At 33.3% G+C, this 15,370-nt stretch overlaps 1 protein-coding gene across 1 annotated transcript in view; it reads right to left on the bottom strand.

Moving 5' to 3' along the window:
* CHIC1 (cysteine rich hydrophobic domain 1) overlaps positions 1-15,370 on the bottom strand; it is a 79,962-nt gene that overhangs the window by 59,821 nt on the left and 4,771 nt on the right. Inside the window, exons 2-3 of the mRNA XM_063083633.1 lie at positions 10,644-10,698; positions 3,230-3,385 (exon numbers count right to left, since the gene is read on the bottom strand). Of these exons, the coding sequence (XP_062939703.1) occupies positions 3,230-3,385; positions 10,644-10,698 (211 nt within the window). The remainder of the gene's footprint in view (positions 1-3,229; positions 3,386-10,643; positions 10,699-15,370) is intronic.

Genomic DNA, 15,370 nt, shown 5'->3' with positions numbered 1-15,370 from the left:
CCAGGTCATTCAGGAGCCTGTTGTTTGATTTCCATACATTTTGTACAGTTTCCAGAGTTTTGCTTGTTATTGATTTCCAGTTTTAATCCATTGTGGTCTGAAAAGATACTTGGAATGATTTCGAGTTTTTAAAATTTTCTGAGACTTGATTTGTGACATAACGTGTGGTCTATCCTGGAGAATTTTCCATGTGCTTATGAGAAGAATATGTATTTTGTAGTTGTTGGATGAAATATTCTGTAGACACCTGCTACATCCAGTTGGTTTAAGGTGTAGTTTAAATCCTGTTTTTCTTTGTTGATTTGTTGCCTGGAAGATCTGTCCAACACTGAGAGAGGGGTATTCAGGTCGCCCACTATTACTGTATTAGGGACTATCTCTTTCTTTAGGTCTAAGAGTGTTAGCTTCATATATCTGGGTGCTCCAGTGTTGGGTGCATACATATTTATGATTGTTAGGTCTTCTAGCTGGATAGATCCCCCTAATCATTATATCGTGGTCTTCTATGTCTCTTTTTATGGTTTTTGGTTTAAAGTCTACTTTATCCAATATAAGATTAGCTACTCCTGCTCGTTTTTGGTTTCCATTTGCATGGTATATCTTTTCCTATCCATTCTTTGTGTGTGTGTGTGTGTCATTACAGGTGAGGAGAGTCTCTTGAAGACAGCATATACTTGGGTGTAGCTTTTTAATCCAATCAGTCAGTTTGTGTCTTTTGAATGGGGACTTTAATCCATTTACATTTAGGGTTGTTATTGACAGGTATTGCTTTACTCCTGTCATTTAATTGCTTTTCCTATGGTAGATTTAAATATCTTTTGTTCCTTTTGTCCCCTTTTATTTTTCATTTGCAATGTTAGTTGGATTTTTGAGGTGGCATGATTTAGTTTCTTTCTCTTTCTCATTGGCATTTTTGCTTTAGCAGCAAGTTTTGCTATTTCTTTTGTATCTGTGATACTGATTATCATTTTTTGGTTTCTAGATGTAGGACTCCCTTGAGAATTTCTTGCAGGGCTGTTTGTGTGGTGGTGAACTCCCACAATTTTTGCTTGTCTGGGAAATACACTATTCCTCCCTCTTTTCTGAAGGAGAGCCTTGCTGAGTATAGAATTCTTGGCTGGTAATTTTTTTCTTTTAATATTCTGAATATATCATCACATTTTCTTGTGGCCTGTAAGGTTTCAGTTGAGAAGTTAGGGGTTAGTCTGATGGGGGCTCCCTTATAGGTGACTTGATGTTGCTTTTAGAATTCTGTCTTTGATCTTTGCCAGCTTGACTATAATGTGTCTTGGAGAGGAATTTTTTGTATTGAATCTGTTTGGGAATCTCTGGGCTTCTTGGATGTGAAGGTCTGTGTCTCTCCCTATACCTGGGAACTTTTCTGTTATTTCCTTGAATAGGTTTTCAATGCCTTTTTCTTTCTCTTTCCTTTCTGGAATACCCATAATTCAGATGTTTCTGCACTTGTTGTCTGCTAGGGTCTCTTAGATTTTCTTCATTTTTAAAAAATTCTTTTTTCCTTTTTTTTGTCCTTCTGGGTTATTTCTAAAAAACCATCTTCAAGATCTAAAATTCTTTCTTCTGCTTGCTCTAGCCTGCTGCTCAAGTTCTCTGTTTTGTTTTATATTTCATTGAGTGAATCTTTCAGTTTCAGTTCTGCTACAATCTTTTTTAAGGTATTAATCTCTCTGTAAATTTCCTCCTTCATATTCTGGGTATTTTTTCTTGTTTCATTGTGTTCTCTAACTGAGGCTTCTCTTATCTTTTTGAGTTTTCTTAAGATCATTGCTCAGAATTCCTTTTCAGACATTTCAACGGTTTCCTGCTGTATGGAGTCTGGTACTTGAGAATTACTGTATTCCTTCAGTGGTGTCATATCTTCCTGTTTATCTGCAGTTCTAGTATTTTTTCATTGATGTTTCGCCATCTGGTAGAGCACTTGTTTCTTCTATCACTCTGGAGTGGGCTTTGAGGAGAAAGACTTACTCCTGTAATTGTAGGCTCTGCTGGTGACTCTTCTGGTATTAGTGCAGTCAAGTGTGTGGTGGACTGTCTGTAGTGTGGCCCTGGCTGCTACTGTGGTGGTGAGCCATCCTTGCAGTGGCAGTAGATGTGACAATGGCTGTGTACTCCACCTTGGCTCCTGCTCAGGAGGTGGGCATGCCTTTCTGGGGCTTGGGTCTGGGCCCCCAGTGGTGTGCTGGAAGCCACTCACCTTGCTCTTGCTCGGGCAGTGGGTAGGCCTTTCCAGGGCTTGGGTCTGGGCACCTGGTGGCACATGGGATGCAGCTCACTTTTGTTCCTGCTTGGGCGGTCAACTAAACTTTATTTAAAGTAAAGCTCTGTCCTTCTGGTGGTCATGATCAAGGGAACCAATAAAAGCTTAACTTTTCCATCCAAAAAGTCATAGGGTTGGCAGTATTATATTACAGGTATTTATCTCTTTGAAGTATACATTAAAGAGGGTGGGAGAAAGATGGAGAGGAATAAATGAGTATTTCTTAGGAATATTTTTGGTCTTAATAAAATAATTGCACTACTAATTATTCCTCCACAGGTGATATAATTTTGATTCTGATTTAGTGAGTTGTTATTTTAAAGTTTAAATGAACTCATTAATGTGGCACTGGGAAAAGAAGTTTAGGTAAAATGAATTAGTTGTCCTCATTGGCTTCAATTGAAATTTTTAAAGATATCTTTCCACAGGGAAAAAAATTCCAAAAATTAAAATGAAATTTTAAAAATTAAGATAGTAGTCTTAAATCCCTGATATAACTAGTAATGTTATTTTCGAATGTTGTTATATCATGTTCAAAACTAAGGATTCCCCCCTTGACTCCAATTTAGTATGTTACTCCCACTACTTCCTTTCTTCAGATCAAGAGAAGCTCTCCCATATACCTATAACTTGGAAATACCTTAAGTCATAGCTTCAGGTTTTGTAAAAAGAGTAAGCTGCTCATGTACATTTATATTTACTTAAGTATTTCACTTCCGTTGCATTTATCTAATGCAATGTTGAGAATCCATATTAACTGATGAAGTGTTGATAAAGGTTGAACAAGTGACTTAATTTCTCTCTCCCTCAGTTTCCCTATCTCTAAAATAAGGAAAGCATTGTTAAAAGAATTAAATAAATCATGCCAAGTACTTGAGAACAGTTCTTGGCACATAGTAAGTATGCAATAAATGTTAGCTCTTATTATTACACAATAAAATGGTTACTTACTCTTTTGTTGAGACAAATAACAGGCCACAGGCTGCAACCCAGTGTGCAACAGCAGCAGAGACAACCACAAAGCAGCCATTTCACATTGACTGGGAGAGCCTTTTTCAAACATGAATTCACACGTCCAATGCTGATCTTAAATTCTTCTGGAGCCACCTACAACAAGGGCAAAATCTTTTAAGAGTTTGTTAGCAGCTTTCTACTATTTATCTCTAAACCGAAGGACAATGTTTATCTTATTACAAATACTTTAAGGAATTACAAATGTCTAAACATATTTCCTCCCCGTCTCCCCCAAATATACTATTGGATGATATTGGAAAGCAAAACAATATAATTTCATGTTCACAGAACTTAGCCTGATGTTTAGAAACACTCTTCTGAAATTACCAACAATAAAATGACATCAATACCTGTCAAGTAGTTTTCTTTCTAAATATTTTCATTATTAAGGCAATATTATTTACAGTCTCCAGTCACTCTGATTAAAAGTTGAATAAGACTAAAAGCATAATACAACTGTAAAAACCCAAATACTACCAAAGGAAATGGAACTAAAATTAGACTCTGGAAATACTCCTGGGTTACTTTTAAAAAGGCAAGACTCAAATCTTTTTTCACGGCAAATTTACCACAGAACAATTTTAACACTTGCCATTGGTTAGACAACAAAAGACAGTGCCTATTGATTACATTCAAAATGGTCTGTTAATATTCAGCATAAAATGGACTCATAACTGCTATAAATTTTGAAAGTTGAAAAGTCTTTAAATACACAAATTTAATATTTCTAGTTATTACCTCCATTCCTAGAAGTGGCTACTTGTGCCTCTTTGTAAGCAATGACAAAGTCAGTTCAAAGGCATGAGCATGACTGGCATCACAGGATTTATACCAAAATTCTGCTTGAAGGTTATACAACTTGAAGGTATACTAAAAATAATTTGCTTTGAGTTAAATCACATTTCTGGATCACAAAAACAATTTACTTTCATTTAGAAAGATGTCAGGCTATAAAATTTATGGGAAAAAAATTTCAGCATCTGGCTGTACAAGCAAAAATTATGAAATTGTCAGGAAAAGTAAGCTGCTGTAAAATAAAAACCCCATTAGCACATTAGGTATAAAAAATATAGAGATTTACTACTCTTCCAAATAAAAATTGTACTAGAGAAATCAACTTATCACACTTTTGTCTTTTAATAAAGATGTCTTAGAATCAACACTACAAATCATATGTCTATCAGCAGATGTTACAAAGATACATGACCACAGAATTCAGCATGATGATGATTAAAACATTAAGTAGATAAGCTTTATTACAATTGTTCATGTCATCCAATAAGGTTAATTGCTTAGCCCATAAATCTGATTCTCTTCCTAATATGTTAACCAATAACAGTTGTGAAATTGTAAGGTTCAAAACTTTGTTTACATGGAGCAAGTAAACTAATTTCATTCTCAATCTAGACTGTCAGCAACATGATGTAAAGACAATCACTGTCTACAAAGAATCCCAATTAAATGACAAAATATCTGGGGTAAATATGAAAGTAAATTTAAAGAAACATGTCTCATAATCAAGAACAGAAAACACTAAAAAGTTAAGCACATTAGACAATAAACTAAGAGATCTGGATTGTAGTTACTTATTAGCTATGAAAAATCCCAGGCTAAACCACTTAATTTTTCTGAGTTTCAGTTTTCCATCTATAAAATGAGAATAATAATCTTTGTGTTATATACCTCACAAGGAATGGAAATTTCATCTTAGAAAGAACCTCATGAGTGAAGTGCTTTGAAAAGGAAGTGTGTGAATTAATGTCTCTGAGTAGATCTGGAGAAAAAGAAAAGCTCTTTTGCATAAATCTCACCTGAAGGCAAGGGTTTTGATCAAGTAACTACTAGTAGTCCATGGTTGTGCTGCACAGTAAATTATAAATGAAAGGATCATCTGCTATATTTTGAATGCAGATGCAATGCTCTTCAGTTCATCAGAGAAAAAACTCGAAGATGTTCTCTTTAAAAACAAGGTACCAAGTTACTATTTTAAGATTTACCTCCTCAAATCGCAATATTCAACTTTTTTAAAACTCATAAGCATATTTAATTTAATTTTTTTTATTATACATACATGTGGGGTACAACGTTGATTTTCAATAATTGTGTAGAATGTGTGGTGGTTAGATCAGTAGAGTTAGCTTATTCATCATTACAATACACAATCATTCTTTGTGTCCATTGACCAATTCCTCATCAGCCCCCCTCCTTCACCCCCGCCTTTTCCACCTCTAGTTTTCTAAAAGTTCAATGTTTTAATGTGATTGTTGTTTCTTTCTTTCTTTCTCTCTGCCTCTCTTTATTGTTCATGTGTTTATTTATGGATTCAGTTCCTGGTTATGAGTGAGAATATGTGGTATTTCTCTTTCTGTACCTGGGTTGTTTCACTTAGAATAATTTTCTCCAGCCTCATCCACTCAACTTCTTTTTTCCTAGGGAATCACCAAGCAACTAAATAGAAGTTACAATAAGGAAAAATATATTTATATATTTAGCTCTAATCTGTAATATAACATTACTATTAAGTCTTTCTAAGTTGTATATCCAGAATCACAAAGACATTTTTAAAATATGGCATATTTGGATATAAACTCATGCAAATCATAAAATTATTAAATCTGTCCATTTACAAATTTAAGTACTTGTAATTAGAATTTAAATTTTTATTTAAAAGTGAGTACAAGCACAGATGAAAAAATTAAAAGTAAAGGGTAAGGCTAAATGCAGAAATAATTCCAAAAAAATGTGTTTATAAGGAGCCTTAGGAAAGAAAGCTCCACTTCCACCAGGGATGAATAGCGTTAGAAACCTGAGGGAGACTAAAGCTAGAGAATAAAAGGAAAGAGAAGAAGGAAAACTGACTTTTTATTTAAAACATTGTGAAAGAGATGAATTATATGTCAATGTATATAAAATTTGTCTTTCATTACATGCTTCGGAAATGAAAACAAAAACATTCTTAAAATGTAGCAATTTTCCTTCTTCCTCACGTTTTCGACTTTTAACACATAACAGCCTCATTTTGTACTCTCTTACCACAGACAAAAACAAAAACATACAAGTTACCAAAAATGAGAATTCAGATGTTTTGAAGTCATAAGACAAATGTATTGAAAAGAAAAACTTTTAGTAGACTTTCAAACGACAAACTAAAATCTGCATTTTGACTTTAAAAGGAAGCCAGAATTGTCTTTGAAAAAAAAAATCTGTATTTGAATAACAGTAAAAGTCATAAAACAGAGATCAAGGCACAGAAAATGAGAACTGGTTAACTCCCAATTTTAAACAGTGTTAAAGAAATATTTAGTTAACTGTGTAGAATCAGAGTTAATAACATTTTACTCATTTACTTTCACAAAACTGAGTATCTCTAGTAATGAAGGTTAGATGGAGGCCCCTTACTTTCTAGCTGAATGGTAAGTTGTAAAGAAACTTTTCCATCTTTTTGACTCTCTTGGAAAGAAAAAAGAAAAACACACCATGATGGTAGGAGAAAGGGTCATAATATTTTACAACAGGATGCAGTAGACTCTGCAAACAGAAGAAAATCTAAGCAAACCCCAGCAGGACTGATTTGCCTCCTTCAATGCTTGGTTACACAACCCTATCAATCACTTGTCATATTGGATCACAATAGTAAAGGTTGATTTTTATAGGTTACAATTCCCAACACTGCACACTAATCTCCCCATAACACCATTTAATTGTTTCAAGCTGTGAGCCGGAAGCTTAAATTTCTTTTCTAAAGTTCTGTGGTTCTTTCATTTTCTGGTCACCAGAATCTGTGTGTATATACCTGCTTGATATGTCCTATCATGACAGGAGTACTTATCTCCAGTGAAATGGAAAACAATCTTTTCTGCACTTACTCTAAAAGATTATATTTTTCTTTGCATTAAAAGTATTGACACATTAAAAGCAAAAAATATATATTGAGCCACAGAGCTTGTCAAAATGGCTTTTTAAGTTTTCAGAATTCACTCTGCAATTTTGCTTAGCACAAGCAGGCATAAAAGCTATTTGCTATCTCATTCATGCTGTAAGACTGATTTTGTAAAACGTAGATATTTTTCCATTTAGCTATTGCATTTATTCATTTTTAAAAATATTTTAACACAAGGACTGTTAAGTGTGGAACTCAGACCTTTTTTTCTTTTAACTTTTTTTTTCAGATTCATGTAAATTTTTTACCTCTTCTCCCCAGTTATCAGAGAAGCATTTTGATAATCCAAAGTAACCTATACAAATGAAACAGTGCCTACTAGAGAAAAAGTATCTCATTAAAGAGAAAAAGAAAACTAATGTTACCACCACCTAACTTTAAAAAATCAGACCTTCAGAATTCCTTTTAGTGTTTTTCTCATCACCAAACACAAAGAAAAACATCACAGTATAATTTATGCCTTACCCAATACATGAGAAATTTTGTACACTATAAATAATGCACACATGATTAAACATCCATGTGTCATTATGATATATAGTACAAAAAAACTGTCACCTGGAAAGAATGCATGTCTTTAAGAACAGCTCATATTCAGATCATTTAGGTGTGTGAATGCATACCAAAAGCACCTTACCATTCTTACTCCTCCAGTTTAAAAAATTATACTATCTGTTGGGCCAGTGGAATTTTTAGTTTCAGAAGGTTTAGAAAGAAATGAAAAGGTGTGAAGAGATATTCTGAAGACTCCTTGAGCACATAAAACTGGCCAATTCCATAAATAGTTAATTCTTATGCCTGGAAACTTTATTCACTGACATATTTTTTAGGTTATTCATTTTCTAGAATTTTTTGGACCTGTAATTCAAACTTTTTAAAATTAAGGCAATACTAAAAAAAAAGCTGGCTGTAACTGTTGAGAGAACACATGCTGCAGCATCAAAGAAAAGTAAAAGTTTTCCATTGGAGCCATTTTCATTCACATTCTTTTTAATTTTAATATTAAATTTGCTATCTTTCCATAAATGTTATTATTCAAGAAAAATTTCCATAACTAATTTATTCATTAGGAGAAAACATTTATGATTAATTCATATAATCTAAATCTATATCTAAACAATTGCTTCAACTGCTGAATTATTCTAAGCGATTAGGATAGGAAGGTAGGACATACTGGAGAGTGAGATCAAAATCTCACACCAAAGGGTTCTTCGTGTTCTAAAAAGTTAAACGCCCACATATTTTCTAATGTTAACTTAGTCAGAGATTATGATCACCTGCTTATTATTCTATGGAAGGACTTGACATTATACCTCAGGAGAGATAAGAAAGGTCAACAGGCAATAGAACAGACAAATTAGTGGTGGGACCAGAGAACAAATTTTTATTCAGATAAAGAAAAAGTAGCAAAAGCAATTAAAAATTGGAAGCCAGTGAGTAAACTGGAAAAACAATCACGGTGAAACTGCAATACATTGATAAAGAATGGTCAATAGCAACCACAAACTAACACTGGGAGTTAAGTACCTGACATTGTACTAGGATTTTACACATGCTCTCATTTATTCCATAAAAGAAGAAGTCAGGTTAACTATCAGCATCATCTCTATTTTTCACATAAGAACTGAGGCTCAGAGAAGTGGCTTTTCCAAGGCCACATAGTCAGTAAGTGACAGAACTTGAATTCTAACCCAGATCTCACTGCAAAGCTTATTTAACTACTTTTTTTCTGTCTCAAACTAGCTCCCCATTTTTCATGGGGATAATGAGGCAAGTAAAGTGTAAAATACCTATCAGGGTTAAATTAAATAGAATTTCTTATGATCCGAGAGGTACCTTTTGAAAAAAGAAATAGGTCTGCTGTCTTTTTCTCTCTCCTTCCCTTAAGGAGGCGGTGGGGGTGGGTGGGTAGGAATTGGAATTAAGCCAAAAGTGAGGAGAGTAAACAGCTGAAAACAATGCATCATGACAAAAAGGAGCCAATATTAGTAAAAGCATCTTATCCCATTCCCAAAGAGTTTAGAACAAGAACGAACAAATTAAAAGTAAACTAAGGTTCAAAAAGTAACACAGTCACATGGTTCAAAAATTAAAACAATACTAAAAGATATTCAGAAAACAACTTCATCCTTCCCTTTGCCTCCATCCATCTCATTTCCCTTCTCCCATCAAAAGTCATTACATTTAATAGTTTCATGTATATCTTTCTAGAATTTCTTTATGTAAAATACAATTATTAATGTTCTTATTTCTCCCATTTCTTATTCACACTATACACACTGACAATATGAGAAAAAGTAACACTAAAATACCATAAAAGACCTTTAGAGAATGGAATGATTTTAAAACACAATGGAAATTTATACTGACAGCATTATTCTAGTACTAAAATTAAACAGAATGAAATTAAATTCCATCCGCCAAAATAGAAAAGCTTCTTTTAATCATGATTTTAGCTACCCAGGTTTTCAGCTATTATCCATTTGGAAATTATAAAGTATTCTGTAATCTAATGGGTTTTCTCTCTTCTGCATTTCCTCAACAACAAACGGGTATAAATAACTTTTTGCCTCAGGCAGAGCCTTCTCCTTTGGATCTAGAAAGTTAACATTACTGTTGCAAAAGATATTCCAAATATGCTGTCTTTTTAAAATTGTATATCTTTAAGGCATACAACATGATGTTTTCATACACTGTGAAATGATTATGAGTCAAGCAATTTAACATACCCATCTCCTCACAGTTACTTTTTTTGTGTGGTAAGAGCATCTGAAATCTATTCTCTTAGCAAATTTCCAGTATACAATATAATATTATTAACTACAGCCATCACACTGTACATTACATTTCTAGACTTACAGTTTCAAATCTTAGGAAGTCCTTGAATTTTGAGTCTCAATGCTAGAGAAGATATCAAATGTAGAGGAACCAAGGAACAGAAGGCAATAATTCATTGCAGTGAGTCTAATTTAAGAAACTCAAACTATCTAAAAGGCAGAAAAATATCTAAACAAAAATTTGATTCTTTTCATGTATAACAAATACCATATGGCACTTTAAAAATAATAGAGTGACACAGTCAAAAAATAACTTTAAAAACATGGGAATTTACTGACCTAAATGAAAACAATTATAGCTACCTGTGCTGCAAAAAAAAAAAAGGGCAAAACTGGAAAAGCTGCACAGATAAATAAATAAATAATGGCTGGCATTAATGGACAAAATAACTGGTCAGAGGCTGGTAGCCATGAAGACAGCTTTCAGTTACTAACTACTAACACAGCTTCCAAGTATGGAGGCATCCTGTTATTTGACTTCATTACCAATGGGTCAAAGCATTTGTCATTAACACTGAATAACGCATAAAACGATGCTTTAGAATTGAAAAGTTCGAAGCAAACTCTCACTTACCTTCCCTGTTAGAACTGAGGGAAATTCAGTATCAAACTTGTTGCTCAAGCCAAACCTTAAAAACAAAGACAGAACAAAATATATTCTACCCAGCATATTTAACTCTTTCCCTTTTTAGAAAAAAAGTTACCCATGCATTTTTCTTTTGGTCTTTTGATTTAAAAATGTGTCTAGAAAAATTTCTATGATCCTTATGGAAAATAAATCTTTGACTATTAACCCAAATTAATAGTAAAAGAAACTTAACAAAGAGCAAAAGTTAAAGTGGGATTCTTACTACACCCATGATATGGGACTAAAACATAATAAATTAGAGAACCACTTACGTAGAGTTAGACATGTCATAATTTTTGACTGAAATGTATCTGTTAAAACTGACTTTGGAGCTGGATGATGGGTAGCATGTGGGAGTCCATTATACTATTTTTTCTACTTTTGTGGATGTATGAAAATGTTCCTAATAAAAAGTATCCCCCTCTCCCACTTATATATAGCCTTTGGAACTACAGAGTTTGACAACCTGTGAGCAGTAACTATTCAGATACTCCAAGGTTGATCCCTATGAATGATTTTCATGTACATGCTCAATCCATTTTGAGAAAACACATTTCAGCCTATAAAGCTCTCTCTTCCAGTAAATCTGTACAAAGAAGTCAAAATGAATTTTGTTAGGCTTTGGCCACCTACTTGATTTCAGCAGGGATAACAAAGGTCACTTCCCTAATGTTAGATGATACCATATACTGACTAAAATTTTATGTCAGTGGACGATAGGTTGTAAGCAAAAAGGGAAAGACACTAACGTTTATGGAGAATTCCATGTGATGTAGGCAATAACAAAAACCGTTACCAATAATTATGCACTTTCCATGGGCTACACATAGAGCTAAGTAAATACATTACTTCTAAATTCTAAAAGCCTTCAAAAGAGATACTGTCATCCCATTTTACAGACAAGGAAGCTGACACTCAGAAAAAACCTTAAAACATAAATTAACTAAATGACTTGCCCAAAGTCATTTATCTAGTAAGTGGGGTGAACCTATGCATAAATATACTGTACCTTGTATGTTTAAAATGTATTTTAAAACAAACTCTATATTTTGAAATAATTGAGAAAATTAATTAATTAAAGTGTAAAAAGACCTTAACTACATCAAAAAATCCTTCATTACTTCTGTTCGGGTGTCAGTAGAACATGTAATGAGAACATCAATAATATGCAAACACACGTTCCCTTTAAATCTACAGGTAAACACAGGAGTACAGCCAAACTTAAAACAAGATGGGATATCCCTGTGCATTAATTTTTATGGCAATTTCCACCTGTTGCTTGAGAAATTAACACTCTAGTATTAAACATATATTCAATTATGTGTTAACTCAGCAATTAATAACATGACAAATATTTAATAGAGCCAAGAAACATATTCCATTTAAATCACTATGCAGCTAGTTAGTGACTTTATCACTAGTCAAAAAAAAATGTAATTTAATTCATTATTCTACAGAGTAAATTCTTATTGGGCAACAAAAAATAGATGCAGTTTTCATTTTTAGAAAGTAGACATGATACCTTTTAATGTAGAACTCTATTTCTACATCTTGTCTAAATGCCTTTTAGATGCAACATCAATAACAAGTTACTACCTCAATTAGAGACTGATGCCATTTTAGCTTTTGCCAGCTGTCATTCTTCTACTAGATATGAAATATGAATATATGAAATATATATCTCAAAATGTATCCCTCAAAATGTATAGAATATTTTTATTTTAAAAATTCTTAGCTTTGTTATACTCTCTCTGCAATTATCACCAGACAAATGAACTTTCCACTATTTCCATTTCCCTAGTATCCTCTACCTTTTGAAATTTGATTTGTGATGCTATCATTTTACTGAAAATAATCTCTTATTCAGTAAATGTATTCAGAAAGACAAGTTCATATTGTCTTATTTATTGTCAAATTCAATGTTCTCTTCTCAGAACTTTTTCTCCTGACTCTGTATACAGCTGTGACACTGTTGATCACTCCCTTCCTAACACTCCCATTCCTTCATTCTGCCCTAACGCTCTTGCCTTTTCCCAAAATTTAGCTTTTAGTCATCTGCTTCATTTTCTAAGGGGTCTAAAACAGTTCATCTGTATTTAATAGCTTTGGCAATCACTTATGTTCTGATGACCATCAAATCTATATCTCTAGTAATGTATATTTTCAAACATGCTCTAGACCCTCATCTCTAATTATATTCTGAGAATTTTTGTTTGGATATCTTACCACAAAATAATAGTACCACAAGTGAAACATGCCTAAAATTAAATGTTACCCATTTTTGGAAACTGGTTCCCCTTTTCAAATTCTACATCTCTGTCAATGGCGCATTGCTCTCTTTAATCTAGACTGTGGTATCATTCTTGCACTTTCCCTCTCCTATTTTTTGCACCTTGCTTATAGCCAGGTGGTCCCTTATTTGCTCCTGTGAAACCATTCTCATAACAGTTCCTTCTTTTCTATTGCCACTGCCACGTTGGTTTGTGGTTTTGCTCATATCGTTCCTCTCGCTTCCTCTCCCTAGTTTAAATCCTATGTAGCCTTCAAGGCTCAAGTCAAGTTTCAATCCCCATGTAATGCTTTGACATGCTCAAGCCTTCACTGATTCCCTTTCTCTGAACACTCACAGCCACTTCTAACATGTACAATACAATTCAACAGTTAGTAAAATATTGTCTTTTATTCTTTGCTTCTCCATCTCAATACCTTAAAGGCAATTTTCCTGTTAGCTTTGTAAAGTAAGGCCTGTACTTTGTTTTCTCTGAATTCCTCATAGTGCTTAGCCCAGTATTCAAATTCTCAAGAAATATTTGCTATGTTCACATTACTAAGTTTCTTTTCTAATATAAAAAGGAATTGCATTTTCTAAAATACAAAACATACATTAGAAATTGTAAAGAAAGTATCAGATTAATTCTTAAAATACTCCCTTATGACCTACATATATCCACATCAAAAAATGTGAAGAAAGGCAAAGTAGGCCTGATATTCTCTCATAATTTTGGCTAATAAGCGGTAGCAATCCTTTTCTTGCCTACCAGGGATTTCTTTCCTTAATTTTCCCCGTTAGAGACTCAGCACATAAAAAGAATATTTAAATAACCTTAGGCCCAACATTTCACTTAGTAGTTACCAGAAAAACATTGAAATGGCTGTTGCTGAATAAACACCTCAGCTCTATTTCATAAACAAACCATTAAGTTAAGAACTCTTAGTCCATAGAGGTTAGACAAGCTCATGTACTCATTACTGATCAGTAACAGACATTAGACAAGATGTGGGGCTCTTCAACATTCGACAAACAGGCACTTGGGAACTGCTCAGACCATCATTTTATCAACTTCATTACTACTGAATCTCTTATGTGTTTGAAGCTGACCCAGCTGGTGGTTCTAAATGGTCGTATTTTCTTTGTCAAGTGTATTCAATGCCTAAAATTTTAATTGGAGTAAAGAAAACTGAGGTAAAGAAGGAGTTTCTCTTCCCTTTTCTTCTCTTCCTCTATACACCCGTCACTGTTTTTCATCTTTTTGAAAATGGCTATACACTAGCTTTTCAAAACCTTACACAAATTAAAGTTCATGTGCTCAGGTTGTTTAAGAAAATGGTGTAGTAAAATTCTGCCAACAAGAAACGCAATTTCACTAGAAAATGATGCACTTTCAGTAATACTGATTCTGAAGCATGTACAATTAACTCTATTTACTACACTAAGGAAAAGGAAAGACTATGCCATATAATACAGGGAGATTTTTAAAAGGTTCTAGTTAAATCTCTTTAATCTTTCATGTGGAAATAATCACATATTACCACACTGTACAATAGCAAGTTACCATAGCTTCAATATTCTCAAAGCCTAAAATGTTATAAGATATTCACCTTATATAGATACAAATTAACAATCCATCACTGTAATTCCTCAAAGGCAGCTGTTTACAAGAAAGGCACTCCATCCCGATTTCAGAAATATCCGTATGTGTAGTGCTCTCTAAGTTTTGGCAGCAATGCACTGTTTGGCAAATCTATATCTTTTCTAGATTAATTTTAATGAGACAGATTACCAATTCTCAGGGATTGATAAAATTATCTTATCTACTAACTTCTATCAAGAGTAAATATATATATTTTAAGTAATATAAAGAGTGTGTTAATGTCTATAAATAAGGAAAAAATTGCATAAGACGTTGTTTTTCGCATTTCAATATGATGGATCCAAATATTTACCCTACAAATATCAAGAAGTGATAGATACTAATTTATATCACTCAGAAGTATAGTATTTCTGAAACACTTAATACTTCTGAGACATTTCATTATTTCTGTTTCTATAATCTCTTAAAATTTGGAAAAAGATTTCCATATATCTATTTATGGTCATTATCTCAGAATTGCAATTACAATAAGTGTGGTTAAGTCATTATACTTCTTAAGAAATTATAATTCATTACATGTTAAAAGATTAATATCTTGTTAAATTAACTAGAAAGCCAAAACATTAAGATGATACAAGTAAACAGGGGTACTCTGACACATAAGAGCTAGCTTCACAAAGCTTTCAGAAGTAAAGCCATGCCATAAACCCCATCACTGGGACTGGTGATATTATTGTATTCATATATATCTATGTTCAGAAACAAGTACTCACCACAGTGTGATTCAACTAACTAGTACTT

The sequence above is a fragment of the Cynocephalus volans genome, chromosome X (assembly GCF_027409185.1).
Source record: "Cynocephalus volans isolate mCynVol1 chromosome X, mCynVol1.pri, whole genome shotgun sequence".
Lineage (NCBI taxonomy): Eukaryota > Metazoa > Chordata > Mammalia > Dermoptera > Cynocephalidae > Cynocephalus > Cynocephalus volans.
This window is presented reverse-complemented; position numbering and strand designations above follow the sequence as displayed.